Raw genomic sequence first — 17,405 nt, 5'->3', positions numbered from 1 at the left:
TTATCTGACCTTAAAGTAGAGTACTCTGAATTATCCAGGTGGGCCCAATAATCAAGGGCGGCAGAATGGAGTCTGAGGGAGATGTGACTATGGGGGGATGGTCACAGAGATGCAGTACTGTTGGTCTGAAGATGGAAGAAGGGGGCTACAGGGCAAGGAGCGCAGCCTATAGAAGCTGAGAAAGGCAAGAAAATGCTTCTCCCCTAGTCTGCAGAAAGAAATGCAGCTCTGTTGACCCCTGGGTTTCAGTCCAGTGACCCATGTCAGACTTCTATGGAACGGTAAGATGTTTGTGTTGCTTTAAGCCATTAAGTGTGTGATAATTTTATTATGGCAGCAATAGATCAGAAAACTCAACTACTGCCTCGAGTTATTGGGTCTCAAAGTTAGCCGCACATTAGAATCACCTGGGGAACTTTTACAACTCCCAATGCCCAGATCATACCTAGACCATTCAAGCAGAGCGCGTCTGGGAGTGTGATGCAGTCTACAGAACTTTAAAGTTCCCCAGGTAATTCCAGTGTGTAGTCAAGGCAGAGAACCTCTGCTTTGGGCTGACCACGTAACTGTGAGCAACTCTTTTCCTTGCCTCTTGGTAACTGGGAGCTCCAGTGGCAGATAGGAAATAGAACATCCCCCGCTAGGAGTACCAAACCTTTGCTTTTAGGTAGAAGTGGGCTCCATCTAAACCTCTGGCTATTTAGCAGCTTAGAAATTAGATCCCATCTCCCTTCACTAGGAAAGAATATAAGCCTCACTCCGATGGTATTAATCTGCAAATACAGAATAAAGAACTTGTTTCCTGGAATGATTTGAGTGTAAGTTGCTGATCTGATGCCCCATTATACTTCAGTGTGTATTTTTTTAAAAAGACATTATTAATTTTATTATTCTTTTTAAAGTTTATTTATTTATTTTGAGAGAGTGTGTGAGCAAGGAAGGGGCAGAGAGAGGCTGTCAGTGCAGAGCCTGATGCAGGGCTCGAACTCACAAACTCGTGAGATCACGACCTGAGTTGAAACCAAGGTGCCCCAAAGACGTTCTTTTATACACCTATAATATGACCATCAAAATCAGGAAATTACAATTTGTACATTTTTACCATTTAATCTTTAGACCCTATTCAGGGTTTGCTAAATGTGCCTATAAATGTCCTTTATAGATCCAGTTCAGAATCACGTGTTGCCTTTAGTTGTCCTGTCCCTTTAATCTCCTCCCCTCTGGAACGGTTCCTGCCTCTCCCTAACTCTTGTGACCTTGACACTTCTGAAAATTACACCAACAACTCGGGTTGGTCTGATGTTTCCCCACGATTGGATTCAGGTTCTGTGTCTTGGGTACGAGCACTGCAGAGGTGATGCTGCACTCTTGCTAGGCATATGATGTCACCTTGTCCCACTGCTGACAGGGTTTACTTTGGTCGCCTAGTGTCTGCCAGACTTCTCCACTGTGCGGTTGCTCCTTAATTTTTAATAAGTATCTTATGGAGTAATACTTGGAGATGTCAATAACTTGCTCCTCACCAAAACTTTGGTTAATTTATATCAGCTTTAGTATATACAGTGGATTATAATTCATAACTATTGTTTAGCTTCTGATGTTTCATTCATTCCACACTTGGCTGGTAGGAGCTTCTTCAAGTTAGCTCCTGTGGCCTTTTGACATATCCTGTCATTTTTTGAGCACTTCATTTTCTGGCACAAAATGTTCCAGGCTCACCTTCCAGGCTGTTTATAAACTCATGAGGTAGGTACTATTATTATCACCCCCATATTAGAGATAGCGAACCCTAGGAAGAGGATTACTTAGCTAGCTAGTCGTGGTGGCAGAACTGAGTCCAGAACACTTAGCTTGAGCCTGAGCTCTTTCCCTGCCCTTTTGAAGTAATTTTAGATTTACAGAGAGATTGCACAGAGTTCCTATTTACCCTTCACCCACTTTCCCCTAATGTTAACATAGCATGATGACTAAAACCAGGAAATTCACACTGATACAGTGCTATGTACTAATTTTGCCTGCTTTCCCAGAAAGGTCCTTGTCCAATCCAGGACCTCACAATGCATTTTGCTGTCATACCTCAGTCTTCCTTCAATCTGTGACAGTTCCTGTCTTTCATAACCTGTCACCTGTGAACAAGGGAACTGGTCCATTAATTTGTAGAATGCCCTCAGTTTGGGTTTGCCTGTGTTCCTGGCTAGATTGAGGTTATGTGGGAATACCAAATGTGACACTGCACCCTTAGTGCATCATATCAAGACACAGTGACTAGGGGCACCTGGGTGGCTCAGTCGGTTAAGCATCTGATTTCAGTTCAGGTCATAATCTTGTCGATTGTGGGTTCCAGCCCTGCATCTGGCCTGAAGGCAACTTCAGATTCAGTGTCTACCTCTCTCTCTGCCCTTCCCCTGCTCGCGTGCTGTCTCTCTCAAAAATAAACATAAAAAAAATTTTTTTTTAATTAACAAAAAGGGGCATCTGGATGGCTCAGTCAGTTAAGCATACGACTTCAGCTCAGGTCATGATCTCATGGCTTGTGAGTTTGAGCCCCGTGTTGGGCACTGTGCTGACAGCTCAGCCTGGAGCCTGCTTCGGATTGTGTCTCCTCTCTCTGCCCCTCCACTGCTTGTGGTCTCTCTCTCTCTCTCTCTCTCTCTCAAAAATAAATAAGCATTAAAAAAATACATTTAAAAAAAGAGACAATGACTAAATACCGGGGATACAAATTTGATCATTGGTTTGAGGTGGTATCTACTAGGTTTCTCCATTATAAAGTTATTATTTTTCTTTTTGTAATTACTAGTTATCTTGGGTGGGTGGAGATAACTTTGAAGCAATGCAAATGTCCTTTTACTCACTAATGTTTAAAATTTTTTTAATGTTTATTTTTGAGAGAGAGAGAGAGCGCAAGTGGAGGAGGGGCAGAGAGAGGGAGACACAATCTGAAGCAGGCTCCAGGCTCTGAGCTGTCAGCACAGAGCCCAACCCAGGGATCGAACCCATGAACCATGAGACTATGACCTGAGCTGAAGTCCAGCACTTAACCAACTGAGCCACCCAGACACCCCTTCTGCTCACTAATTTTTGCATCTATTTTTACAGACAGCAATTAGTACTGTGGTTTGCCTATGGTGATTTCCATTTTCCAGTATTCCTTCTATATGAACTACTGTAAGGAAGAACTGTCCCTTCTCCTCCATGTATACATCTATTCAATTATTAATATCAGAGTGGACTCTGATATTTTATTGTATGGATGGTTTATAATCCATCACAGATTTGATTACTGGGTGCTCTTTTCAAGTTGATTTCTGTGTCCTTAAGACAATAAGCCCCCTTTGTTTTTGGAGCACTTCCTCACCTTTAAAAAACATTTTTTTCTTTAACGTTTATTTATTTTTGAGAGCAAGAGAGCGCGAGCAAGGTAGGGGCAGAGAGAGGGAAGCACAGAATCTGAAGCAGGCTCCAGGCTCTGAGCTGTCAGCATAGAGCCCAATGCGGAGCTCGAACCCAGGAACTGTGAGATCATGACCTGAGCTGAAGTCGGAAGCTTACCTGACGGAGCCATCCAGGTACCCCGGAGCACTTCCTTATTTTATGGTACCACAAGATATTCCAGGCTCATTTTATACTCTCTGCCCTAGATCTGGAATTCCTCCAGGGAGCTCTGGTTCCTTTTATTAGAGAGTGGGATTCAGAAGCTCCAATCTGTACCCTATAAGTGCTTGCTGCTACTGGGGTGTCACTGTGTCCAAGGCCTCCAAGCAGACAGGGCTGGGAAATGCATATATTCTAACCCTAGCATTCACACACTGATGCCTATTTATTTTAGCATCTATCAGTATGTATATTAAAAACCAAGAATCCAAACCTCCAGTCCAACACCACAAAGTTCATTCTAGCCTTACCACCTTTTTGCCTGTAGCTTTTCTCTGACAATGGAAAACCTGACTTGGCCAGAGCTCTGTAACCACACCATCCCTGCTGGAAGATGGAGTGGGGAAGATGTTACATTATGCTTGGCCTTAGAGGATGGGATTTGGACAGACATGAGGGAAAGTCATTCCCAGCAGAGAGTGGAAGCTGGAGGGCAGAACAGGGCATGATGATATATGAACCTAAAAGAGGAAAGAAACAGATCCCAAAGGGCCTGAATTTAATGCAACATGTGGTTCATGAAGGGGATTTTGCCAGAGACCTATCAGTTTGGTTTCATTCCACTAGGCAGTGGAGAACGGCCTGACATTTTGGACTAGGAAGTGGCAGAACCAAGGGTACATGGGCCTGAGATCCAAGAGCAAATAGACTGGGTACAGAGGAGAATGAAGCTACTGCTATGCAATAGGGTGGTGGAGACCATCATAGTAAAGGAATAGCAGGTAGGAAGGCACTACAAAAGAACCAACAGAATGCGGTAATTGACAGAATGCGGAAGAGGTAAGGAAAAGAGAGGAGTAAAGTAATAACGCTCCAAACCTGTGTAGTTTGGAGAACGAGGTACCACAAACACAACCCCAAACAAAGGATTCTTTGTGAATTATTTCTCCTTTGAGGGCAGGTACAGGCTTAACTACTCTTGTGACCACAAAGCCTTATGAAACTCCCTGTGAAGATAGGCCTCAGTCAGCTCTCCCCTCTTACCTGATCTCCTCAGCTCTCAGCTCTCAGCCCCACAAACTCCAAATGCCTTCAACACAGGCTATGACAACCATCCTTCCGTGGCTGGCTGTCTATCACCAGGACACAGCTAAAAACCCTCTCAAGGCCTTCCACATGACGGCCCCAACCTCCCTTTTTGGTTTTCTTGCATTGTAGCCAGAGGAGGCCACTTACTCTTCCCTGCTGACTTGGCATCACTGGGGTCCAGGACCTCGGGTCTCAAGCCACACTGGTTTCAGGCATCCCTTTGAGCTCTTACTTTAACCTGGGACACCCTCCCCTACCTGGCTGACCCCTCCTGAACCCATGCAAGTCAGCCTACCCCACCTGCTGGATTAGATGCCCTTCTTTCTGGCCCCCACAATACTACCAAAATGGCCAGTTAATCATCTTCCCCTGACCCATATGGTTTTGGGGGCAAAGACATGGCCCCAAACCTGTGGCACCCTTCTGGACATACTGCAGGTGTTCAGATCCCTGATGAAGGAAGGAAAGGGCAGACAGTCTCTGAACTCTCATTCCTCACTGTACCCCCCTTTTTCCTCAGCTTTTTCCTTCAGAGCTCAGATTATCAGCACAGCCTTCTTCACCTCCCCCAACACTCTCTTTCCAGGAGGCCTGCCCTGAGCCTGCATCACTGTTGGGTCTGTCAGCCTCAGCCATATCTGAGCTGACCAGCAGAGGTGCCCAAACAGAATGGGCAGGGCGTAGACACACTGAGCACCAGCCCCACCTGCCATGAGTCTTATCCAGGAATAAGGCTGAGGAAGGTAGCCTTGTGCTCTGCTTCCAAGTTCTCTGCTTCTCTGGGTGGATTGTGGCAAGTGGGTAATGAGGTTGGGGAATTCTATAACCAGGTTGAGGGCCCGGCCTCCTGGGGCCTCGCATGCCACGTTGCCCCGCCAACCACTGAAACCCTCAGGCTTCTGAGCTAGAGCCAATAACATGCTGCCTTCTTGATGGTCCTTTCTCTCAAAGTACCCAGACACAGATAAGCGAACAACACAAAGAACCACAAGAAAACAGACACGCACTAGGCCTTTCCATAATTATTACTATAATGATTTACAAAAAAATTTTCAGGCAACTGTGTTAAGTTATTATACATATCTGGGAGAGGGAGGTGGGGGGTCCTGGCCACAGGGTCAATGAAAACCTCTTTCGTGGAAGAGATGGGAAAAGGAAATGTGCCCCCCTCACTCCCTCTAGGTCTGACTCCTGATTAAGTGGCTTCCTCTCAACAAATGAAGACCATTAACCCTTTCCCATCCAGGTACTAAGGTAAAGGAGAGGGTCAATGAAGTGTCAATGAAGTGCTTTGAAGGGAGACCACCAATAAACTGTGGCCGCCCGAACCCCATGATCCTCTGCCCTGGCTCCGAAGGGTCTGATCCTGGGCCAGACCCCTTGGCTGGGGATGGATGGAAGACAGCCCAGTCCTCAGCCTACACCAAGGCATCCACCCAGGAAGACAGGAGGACTGAATGTGATAGGATAAGGGATGCCTAAATGTGGCATGAGAAGCAGGGATGCACCAGCCGGGAGCTGCTAGCCACTCCTCCCCCACCCCACTCCCCAAGGCTAGGTAACACAGGCATCCAGGCACTCTGGCTCGGAGGGATCCTGTCAAAGGAAATGGGGTGTTGGGTATCTGGCCTTGGAGCTCAGGGATACAGCCTGAGGGTCAGAGCAAGGCCCTGCCAAGGGGGACCCTTGGAACAATCCAAAGCTGGGCTTCTCAACTTTTATATTCATTCCAGCTCCTGACTCCCATCCATGCAGCTAAATGTTACCATGTATGTGTAAGTGCGTGCGTGTGTGCATGTGTGTGTGTGTGCAGGGGAGGGCTGCAGGGGGAGGGCTGCAGGGAAGCGCAGCTGCCCCACCTGCCCAGGGTTCAGGGCATGCAGGGGACCCTAGGCCTAGGATGTGAGCCCAGACCAGAAAGGGTTAAGGGCTCTGACTTGCCTTTCCTCCTACTCTCCCAACATGCTACACCTCCTTGGGCACTAGAAGGTTTTACGATGAATAGCACGGGAGCCATCCTCTTCATACTCCTTTTTGGACACCCACATCTTCTTAAAAGTGTCCAGCGAGGCCAAGATGGAGCCACTGTGAAGAGGGAGGGATAGACTCTTGTGGACCTAAAGGCTGGGCCATCGGCCTCTTGTGGGCACTCAGAGCTCCATTTCCTGTACCTGGGAGGGAATTCCACCCACCTCCACCTGGCCTGGGCCATTGGTCTCCTCCCAGAGCCCTCCCCATGAACCCCGCCTCACCCGATCCATGTGGAGTACAGCCGTTCCTGAGGGGCCGAGATCTAGAGGGAACAAGCAGTAATGTAACTGCCCGTCCCCCACCTCAGCCCTGGGAGCCTTTCCCCCAGGGCCCAAGGCCAGATAGCAAGTCCATCAGCTGGGAGTAGTGGGAGCAGCCGAACAGGGCAAGGGAGGAGGCTGGGTAGAGCTGGGAGAGGGTGTCTGGAGGTGGCATTTGACCTTTCCTCGCCCAGTCAAGGTTGCCCAGTATCCCCATGCCCCATGGGGTTCCCTGAAACCTCACCTTGATTTTGACATCCTTTGGGGCAAGCTTCTTCACTTCACTTAGCAATCGGTCACCGAAGCCTGTGAACACAAGGCTGGCTGAGCCCAGAGTCCACATCTGAACCCCCTTACCACTAGCACCTCCATCTCCAACCTCTGGCGGCCCCAGCTGCTGTCGCCCCTCTTTCGGTGGTTCTTTCCAGGATCAAGGATGGGGGTGAGTCACCCCAAGGAATAAAAGAGTCAGCACCATGCCTAAGGTGGGCCCAGCTTCCTCAGAGAGGTAGCATGAGAGGGAACCCTAAGTCACATAGCTCGGCCTGGCTGCTGAGCTCATGCTTTTCCTCACCCAACACTCCAGCAGCCCAAATCTACCCAAAGCAAAGTCAAAGGCAAATGACAAATCAGGAGAAAATGTCTACGATTTCTACCTATCACAGAGGCAAAGATCACACACAGTATTGGGAGGGTGCTGGGGGACTCTCCTCTGTAACTGGTGGGGGCATAAGTGGCACTCGGGGGTGGGGGGAGTTTGGCAGTATCTACTAGATAACAAGTACATATGCCCACCCTCTGACTCAGCAATTCTCCTAGGACTTCTCCTTTAGGGATATTCTTATTACATGAAATGACAGCATATGAGGTTATCGGGTGTAGCACCTCTGTGATTAGAAATGACTGCAACGAACTCACAGGCCACCAGCAGGTCAACGGGTAAATGGCACATCCATTCAGTGATCTATCACATGGCCATATGAAAGAACTCACATGGACAGGGAAAGATCTTCCAGATAGGGGGCTACATGAAAAATACATGGTGCACAACTTGTAGACATGTTGTGATGGGTATAAAAGCGGGAGCAAGGGGAAATGAACATTTGCTTACATATGCACAGTACTGCTGAGCACATAGTTGAGAAACTAGTAACTCCCAGGGGACGGAACAGGGTGACCAAGAACAGTGTGAAAAGGGAGACTTCATCAAACACATTTTAGATCTTATGCAAACTTAGCACCTATTTACAAAGTAAATAAAAGTTCACTTTAAATCTTTCTCTTAAAAAAATAAATGCTTGGGGCATCTGGGTGGCTCAGTCGGTTAAGCATCTGACTTTGGCTCAGGTCATGATCTCATGGTTTGTGGGTTTGAGCCCCAAATCGGGCTCTGTGCTAACAGCTCAGAGCCTGGAGCCTGCTTCAGATTCTGTGTTTCCCTCTCTCCCTGCCCCACCCCCCTCAAAAACAAACATTAAAATAAACAAACAAATAAATAAATAAATGCTAACTGAGCACCAAAAAGCCAACAGAAAATGGGCCACGTCCCAGGTTCTAGGGAGTGGGGTGCAGTTTAAGTCTTAATCACCAGCTCCCAAATGGTGGTACCTTTGAAAAGTGTGGAGCCACCCGAAAGCACGATGTTGGCGAACAGTGTCCGGCGAAGGTCCATGTCAGACTTGTGAATGGCAAAGGCTAGCACCTCATGGAGCCCCTCACTCTCATCACCTACCAGGTCTGGCTGGAACAGCAGCTCAGGGGCCCGGAACCGCGCTGGCCCCACCTTTGGAACACAAGATTGAGGGGGACAGGCCCCTTCTTCCTCCAGATGCCAGCATCACCGCTGCCACCCAGGGCCAGACCTGGCAACTTACATCGAGCATGCTGCCATCTGGCAAGGTGTACTGCACCTTCTCTGTCTCCAGAGCCTCATCCTTCTGAGGGTTGATGGAGAGGTAACAGGCTCGCTGCGGTGGGCAGGGGACAACGCTCAGAAGGCTGCAACCGGGAAACCCACACCCAGGGCTCAACCTCACACCTTGGTGCCACCACTGCCCATTGCCCCACCCACCCTGCCTCTTCACCCTCCTGCCCTCTGTCACCTCTTTGATGGTCCGGACAACCTCAAACTCAGCTGAGGTGTGAAAGTCAACTCCTTCCTTGCGCAGCAGTAGCCGTAGATAGCGGGAGACATCACGACCAGCAATGTCCACCCGCATGATGGAGTGCGGCATGGCAAAGCCCTCGTAGATGGGGACAGCATGAGTGACCCCGTCCCCTGAGTCTAAAACCACTCCCGTCGTGCGTCCTGTTGCATACCTGTCACCAGGTCAGCATCCCTTCACCTCAGCCACTGAGGCATGGGGACCTCCTCACCCCTGGAAGGGACCCTGGGACATTTGCATTATCTGGTCTGAAAAAGGGACATGAGGAACTCCCTAAAGGAACAGTTACCACGGGGCTGTTTCTACAGGGAAGTCAGACATGAGCAGGAGGATGGCCACAGGGAGGATGGGGACTCAGGGGACCCTAGGGCTTAGGGAGCACTCACAGGCTGAGCACAGCCTGCATGGAGATAAACAGGGCTGGCACGTTGAAGGTCTCAAAGAACACCTCTGCTGCCTTCTCCCGGTTCTTACTCGGGTTCAGTGGAGCCTCCGTTAGGAGAACAGGATGCTACAAGAGATGGCAGGGTTTAGGCATGAGCAAAGACAACATGCTAGGCTCTAAAAGGATCTTTTAGAGAGCCAAACACCCTCCCATGAGCACATGCAGCTGTAGCCTGCTATCCTTCCCAAGAGCAGTATCCCATTATCTGCCATCAGTTATTCTTCCAAAGATCCAGCTCCCTCCGGAAAACTCGACTTGGCAGCCAGTGACTCTGTGTACCCACATACACAAAATGAAGTGGCAACAGGCCCTAATAACATGCAGAGGAAGCGTGGAAACCCAACCAGAAAGGAAACAGAGCAGTGAGAGGGCACAGGTGAGAAAATGTGGAGCCTGGTGGGAGGGGCTGGCTGCCACACCTCCTCGGAGAAAGTCTGCAGCTGATCCTTGGAGTAGACGTACTGCCAGATGCGCTCCATGTCGTTCCAGTCTCGCACCACGCCGTGCTCCATGGGGTAGCGGATGGCCAGCAGCCCCCGGTGCTCCTGCGGAGGAGGGTGGGAAGGCCAGCTGGAGCACCAGGCTGCTCTCCAGCAACTGCTTTCTGCTTTTCTGGAAGCTGCCCTTTCATCTGCCCTGAAGAGAACCACTACTGCTGACTGGGTGTCCTCATGCCCAGTGGTGGGGTCCTAAACCCAGTACAGGCTCATTTGTCCAGCAGCAGCTTCTCAGGCCCTCAGAGTCCAGCCAGCTTCAATGGGCAGGGGAGAGAGAGGGTGGTGATATGCTCCCTCCCATCCTAGTCCTCACCTTCCTCCCCTGGCTGTGCTTCTTGGGCTTCTCTACTCACTGCCAACATGTTCTCTCCTCTTCTCTCCTCACACACTGCCCAGCTTCCTTGCCCCCCACCAGGAGCTGCCTCATGGCCAATCCCATGCTGTCCTGTCCTGTGGTTGCCTGTTGCCCACCGTTCCTCCCAGCTCTGGAGCCACTGCTCACATCTTCCGCACAGACCTGCCCTTCAGTGTCCTCCCTTCCTACCAAACGTGCCCCTTCTCACCAAACACCACCCGACCTCTCTCGTCCATAGGCATGGCTCCTTCTGACCCCATCTCCTGAGAGCCCTTTATCTGTACCCTTGGCTAAGGCACACCCCTACCCCCCCAACCATGTTCTCCAGTGCCTAAACTCCTAAACTACACTTGCTTCCTCCTGTTGGGGCCTCAACTGGCCATGCAGTACTTAGACAAGTCACCCCAGATGGAGAGTAAGAGGTGATCCCACAGTTCTTGTTTCTATCAGTCATCAAATCTGAGTGATCCAGACTCTTAGATCACTTTTCTTTTTAAGCAGGTTCCATGCCTAACATGGGGCTCAAACTCATGATTCTGAGATCAAGAGTCAGATGCTGACTGAGCCAGCCAGGTGTCCCTTAAGTCACTTTTTAATCAATTCTTTCCTCTATAGCTTCCAAATTACTTCCACAAAACAGGGCGTTAAGTAGTCTGTTCCCCCATACAGAAACCATCGTGCCATTTCATAGTACTTCCAAGATGGAGCCTTGAGAGCCCAGGAAGACGCTTGGCAGATGGCCCCAGAGAACAGATGCCCTTTTGGGAGGTACAGCTCTGATCACCAGCCAATGCTCCCAGAACTGTGAAGGCCCCAAACCCAGGCAAAGGCATGCTCCACAGGTGTTACCTCTGCTTTTGGTCCAATGAAGAGGTCCCCCTCCAGGGCTCCAGCCATCACTCGCATGTGCTTAGGGCGCCCAACACTGCAAGGACAGGTAGAGTCACCAAGGTGGGCAGGGGGCATGGATGAGTCCATGTCCAGGAAAACCAAAGTCTAACTCCTGTGGTCAAAAGGGTAACTACTCTAAAGTATCCAGAGGTGGCCATGTGGCAAAGGCCAGAACCCAGGCCTAAGGGACACAGGCCTAGAGACCAGACCTTGGCAGGATGGTATGCTCAGGGTCAGAAGAAAAGGTATCTTTTTCCCACCCCTCCCTCCCAGACAGGGCTGAGAGCTCTGGAATCTCAGCCCTTCATGGTCCAGCCCTGGCAGTGGGTCAGATTCAGCAGCCATAATGACTCAGCCCACGCTCTTGCTTTCAGGAGGGCAGGGCTGCTGCCACTGTCTGCAGACCAAGGTCCCAGGAAGTTGGGTCATGGCTCCCTTGTTCACCCCTCTCTGTCATTTGATCCTGCCCCTTCCCACTGCCAGGGCTTCCAGAATAAAGAGTCAGTTCTTGGAAGACTAGATAAGCTACAATTCCAAAATTTGACCCAAGTTGCCTTTTAATTGTACACAGGTAGAATTCAGAAAGGAAAGCTGAAGCCCTACTGGGTGCTCCAAGCTGGCCCTGCCCCTGACCAGGCCTGGGGTTCTCAGTATAGCCAGCCACTTCGGGGGCCTCAGGATCCCCCCTGCCCTACCGCCTCCGCTTAGGCCAATCCCTCTATAACCTCTGGGATTTGAGAAGATTCCCACTGAGGAAAACTTCCCAATGCACTAGAGTGGCTGAAGGAGCACTCCCAGGTTTCTTCCATGCTTTCACCTCCCTCTTACCCCTGCCACCACTTGCTCCATTCAGGGAAAGACTCCCCTTGATGGAACCAATTATTTTCTCCAGTTGGAAAATAAACAAGCCCTGGAAAAAAACATTTCCTGGGAGCAAGGAGTGGCTTTGCATTAACTCCCCACTCTTTTTCCTCTGAGGTTAGGTCCTTCTCCCAGAGATGTCACCCTTCCATTCTGGCTGCTGCTACCACACCCTGTTCCCAAGGGAATGCTGGTAGCTTCTCCTCCCTCCCTGGCTCAAGGAGGGACCAAAATCAGACTTCAAAGAAGAGGAAGCCCAGAGCACTTCTCTTGTCCTTCCAGAGCCCTTAACACCACTGGCCTCACAAACACAAAACAAAGGGTGTTTTCCCTTATATGTGGGGGCAAGAGTTGGTCTCAAAAAGAGCTGTGACACAGAGCCAGTTTTCTTCCTGGAATCCAACAAAAAGGTTAGGGCTGCTGCCTGAGCAACACTTACTAGTTTGGGAAACAGTATTTGGGAATCTGGTCTCCTGCAAAGCCAGCCTTGATCACCCCTGAACCCTGAAAGGAAAAACAATGTTTAGCTCCTGATGTGCTCCTCCAGATGAAGGCAGTGCCCTGCAGTAGAGCTGGCTGTCCAGATCATGGCAGCCTGGGGAGCAAGTCTGAGACCCACCAAGAGGGCATGATCATTTACAAGTACTCCAGTGATTCACAACTAGGGGGTGACTTTGCACCCCTTCCCCCCAATTTAACAATGTCTGGAGACTGGGGAGGAGAGAGAAAGGGGTAGGTACTACTGGCATCTAGTGGGTAAAGGCCAGGGTGCTGTTAAACATCCTACAATACACAGGTCAGCCCTTCACACCAAGAATAACCTAGCCCAGAATGTCAACAGTGCAGAGACTGAGAAACCATGAAGTACATGCTCCTCTGTGTACTCTAGGGCCAGCTCCAGACAGGAGGAATCCAAAGTGGCACAAGCTACTTCCAAAAGTCGGCTAGAAGCAACCTCTAAATGTAGTTTTTCTCAATAGCCCCTGGTCATCCCCACCCCAACAGCCATGGACCACATACAGGACCCACCCGGCAAGATCATTGTGTATACAACAACTGGCACCTCCCCTCAAGTGTCTTCTCCAAAGACTACAGGTGAATTTGGTCCTGCCACTGCTCCAGCACGGAAACTGGACTTACGCTCTTAAAGGGAACCGGACATCCAGAAACCTCCCACCTAATGAAGGAATCAGCCTCTCAACCCTACTTCCCACAGATCTCCATTACAACCTTCTGGGTCTGCAGTGCAGAAATAAACATTTTCATGTTACAGAGGAGGGGCTGGAAACCCAGAGGGACCAAGCAGGTTGCCCTCTGAACTCCTAAGCTTGTTGGTTAGCCTAAGTGAATTCTTTGCCCACCAAGAAAGGAAGTGGCCTAGTCTATCCTGTAGCCTGCTGGACGGAACCCCCAAGCCTAGTTCTAGCCTTCTTATTAAACACCCCCTGCTATGACTCAAGGAGCCCACGTGGGTACTCCAAAAAAGACAGCCATTCAGGATTACATGGGGGTCATGTGGGAGGGAGACACATCCCAGAAAGAGGAGTGAGTCATTATAAAAAACTCCAAGGCTCACACAGCAGAGGCAGATACCGAGCTAGAGGCAGATCCATATATCCCTGTCCTTCATTTTCTTCCCATGGATCAGACAGTTCTGAGGCCAGAAATCCTTAGAGGGCAGCTGAAAACATGCTGAGCCCCAGTGCTGAAGGACAAGGCCACAAGGAAGCCAGGCAACTTTTCTCTGAAGCTTCCAAACCATTATCCCAAACTGCTTTGGGTCCTAGAAAGAGTGGTCCTGAATTCTCCACTGTCCTGCTAGCTGTGGAATTTCTGCTCAGCACAGAGCAGTGAGCACTTAAGGAGAGGGTCAAAGTAGCCAAGTGGCCAACCAGGTGATGGTGGATATATGGTTGGTAGAGCTTAACCAGTATTTTTTTTTTCTTCTTTCCAGTCTCAGGAAAAGAGGGCCTGTCCACTCTGGAGGTCCTGCTTAGAATTGCAGCCCCTTGGGAAGTGCTGTTGTAGAGGTCACCAGGCCAACCCTCTCTGAAAGATCAGTCCAGCACTCTGCAAAAGGGCAAATGCCTTCCCTCCTCCTCCACTAAAAGGGGCAGCCAGAGCCCGAGAAGGGGGTAAAGTGGTTGGGGTCCTAAACTAACCTAACCTAACTAGGGGCCCTCATCTCAACCAAGAAGGGTCCAGGTGCCTCCCTGGGCCTGACACAGGTGCACTGGCTGGGCCGCTCGACTGTCACTCCAGCACTCCCCACGATGACCACAAGTAGCCAGACAGATGGGTCCCATGCCTCTCCAGTACGTCCCCACCGGGGTCTGGGAGGATTCGGGCAAGGGCTCCACGGCGCCGGTGGAGGGGCTGGCCCCATGGCCCTAGCTACAGAGCCAGGTGAACAGGAGAGCCCCAGGAGTGGGTGTCGGGCGGGCATCACTCGGAGGACTAGCGGAGACGGGCGGGGGGAGGGGGTCCTGGCGCCGCCGCGTGCACCCCCGGAGGCGGGACTCCCGCCCTCCCCCCGACTGCCGGGCCTCACGTTATCGATGACCACGGGCTGGTTGGCGATTATGTCGTAGGACTCCATGGCCGGGCCGGGCCGGCCCTGCCCAGCAGGGGGCCTGCAGGAGGGACAGGCGGGCGGGCGGACCTAGACGAAGGCAGCTCCAAACCCGGTGCCGCGCCCCTCCCACCTAGTGCGCGCAGCCTACGCCAGCCCCGCGGGGCTTGCTGGAGGGCGGGCCCCCCAGCCAATCACCGCTCCCACTTGGGCGGATTGACGGTGGACGCCCGGGGCCGGTTGCGGGCAAAGGGGAGGGGCCTCCGGGTGCTGACCAGCCAATTGAGGCCGCCCGGAAGTACTGCCGGGGCGCTTCTAAGGTAGGCTGCGCCGTGGGGGGAGGGGGTGGAATGATGTCAGGGCTCGCTTTTAAAGGGGACCTGGGCAGAGTCCAGGGGCTGAGTGTCGCCTGTCCGGGAAGACTTCGTTTCCGAGCGGCAGCACATGAGACCATGCTACTTCGTGAACGCGTGGCCCTTGAGGAGGCCGGCCCTAAGTATTTTACCCAAAGCATTTCTTTACTGAGCACTGAGGAAGATCCTTTTCCGTGTAAAATTTAAAATTCTGACATTACTCGAACACCTGCTATGTGTTTGCGGAGCACTTCCACCTATGTTACACAGATTATAGTAAGTCCTTGCAGTAACTCTATCAGATAGCTGCATTCTTATTCCCATTTTGCAGATGTGGGAACCGAGGGGCCTCACACTTCTGTGACTAGCCGGGGGCTATCCAGCTAGCGACAGCTGGGGTCTGCATTTCGGCAGCCTCCAGACCCACTGGGGTCTACTGCTGCAACTGTGCAAGGTATCCTAAATTCACTTACTAAACTGAGCCATAGTTATTTGCCTCTACTGCTACCTTTCCCACTAAACTGTGAGATTAAATTTGGTAAAAGCGAAGACAGCATCACTGAAGACAGGAAAGTGCAGAAATCACATTTTAATGAATTATTACAATGTGGACACTCTTGTATAGCCATAGTGGGGTTTAAGAAACAGCGTGACTAGCTACCCGCCTCTCTCAGTCGCTGCCCGGCAGCTCCTTCGAGGTGACTTTTTCTGAATTCTAACACCAAAGGTTAGTTTTGCCTATTTAGGAACTTTATGCAATGTAACCATAGATATGTATTCATAAAATGAGTCAGTGTGCAACGGGTAAAAATAATGAGGAAGTTTTATATAATTTGATATGAAACACATCAGCACACCGGGCTAAATCAAAGCAAAGAAAGTCAGACAGTGCTCAGAGTGTTAGATGTCTGAGTCTCCAAAGAGTATATGAGTACATAACCATTGGTTATATATAAGAGTACATAACATGTATAAGAGTATATAATCATTGGTAAATGTGGGTAAATCAGGGGAGAATTGCCTTTTTTTTACTATATAAACTATTTTTTTTGGCATTGAATTTTTAGCTTGTTCAGGTATATATTATTTTTTTCCTCTTTTTTTTGTGGGAGAAAACATACAACATAAAATTTACCATCTTAACCATTTTTAAGTGTACGTTAAGTGTTGTTAAATACATTCATAATGTGCAAGTATTACCACCATCCATCTCCAGAACTCTTTTCATTTTGTAAAACTGCAACTTTGTACTCATTAGACATTAACTCACCATTCCCTCTCCCCTCAGCCCATGGCAACCACTGCTCTGTTTCTAAGCATTTAGATACCTCATATAAGTGGAACCCTACAATATTTACCCTTTTGTGACTGTCTTATTCTACTTAGCATGTTCTCAGGGTTCATCCTTGTTGTAGTATGTGACAGGATTTTTTTTTTAAGGCGGAAAAACATTCTATTGTATGAATATACCACATTTTGCTTATTTATTCAGATCTTGATAGACCTTGGGTTACTTCCACATCTTAGCTATTGTGAACAATACTGCTATGAACATGGGTGGTAAAAATACTGCTTTTAATCCTTTGGCATAGATAGCCACATATGGGATTGCCAGATCATGTGGTAATTCTATTTTTAATATTTTGAGGATCAGCCATGCTGTTTTCCATAGCAGCTGCACCATTTTACATTCCTAAAAACCATGCAAGAGGGTTCCAGTTTCTCTACATTCTCATCAACACTTGTCATTTTCTGGTTTTGTTTTTGTTTTTGTCTTTGTTTTTGAGTAGCCAACACAATGGGTATAGGTGGTATCTCATCATAGTTTTGATTTGCATTGCTCTAATGATTTGTGACGTTGAGCATCTTTTCATATGCTTATTGGCCATTTGTATATCTTCATTGGAGCAATGTCTATTCAAATTTTTTGTCCATTTTTGAATTGATTATTTGTTGTTGAGTTTTAGTTCTCTATACATTCTGAGTATTAATCCCTTATCAAATAGATGATTTGCAAATATTTTCTCCCACCCTGTGTGTTGCCTTTTTACTCTGTTAATGGTGTCTTCTGATGCACAAAAATTTTGAATTTTCATGAAGTTTAATTTGTCTATTTTTGATGTTGTTGCCTGTGTCTTTGGTTTCATATCTGAGAAATCATCACCAAATCCATATCCTGAAGCCCTGTGTTTTACTCTAAGGATTTTATAGTTTTAATTCTTATATTTAGGTCTTCGACCCATTTTGAGTTAGTTTTTGTATATACTGTTGAGTAAGGGTCCAACTTCATCC

At 49.1% G+C, this 17,405-nt stretch overlaps 1 protein-coding gene across 2 annotated transcripts; it reads right to left on the bottom strand.

Moving 5' to 3' along the window:
• Positions 1-5,690: 5,690 nt before the first annotated feature.
• On the bottom strand, positions 5,691-14,874 carry ACTR1B (actin related protein 1B). Of its 2 annotated transcripts, XM_030310457.2 has the most exons (11): positions 14,740-14,874; positions 12,628-12,692; positions 11,286-11,361; positions 10,004-10,129; positions 9,526-9,650; positions 9,077-9,293; positions 8,849-8,941; positions 8,583-8,757; positions 7,219-7,280; positions 6,936-6,976; positions 5,691-6,768 (listed from the first exon to the last, which is right to left on the bottom strand). In XM_030310457.2, exons 1-11 carry the CDS (start codon positions 14,785-14,787, stop codon positions 6,666-6,668), a joined length of 1,131 nt encoding a protein of 376 aa, XP_030166317.1. In that variant the 5' UTR covers positions 14,788-14,874; the 3' UTR covers positions 5,691-6,665. The 2 variants fall into 2 exon arrangements, with proteins under 2 accessions (XP_030166317.1, XP_030166319.1); XM_030310459.1 differs by lacking the exon at positions 12,628-12,692 and having other exon boundaries at positions 14,740-14,826.
• Between the last annotated feature and the right edge of the window lie 2,531 nt (positions 14,875-17,405).

Source organism: Lynx canadensis, chromosome A3 (assembly GCF_007474595.2).
Source record: "Lynx canadensis isolate LIC74 chromosome A3, mLynCan4.pri.v2, whole genome shotgun sequence".
In the NCBI taxonomy this organism is placed as follows: Eukaryota; Metazoa; Chordata; class Mammalia; order Carnivora; family Felidae; genus Lynx; species Lynx canadensis.
Note: the sequence above shows the minus strand (reverse complement) of the source record. Positions and strands in the feature narration are given on the sequence as shown.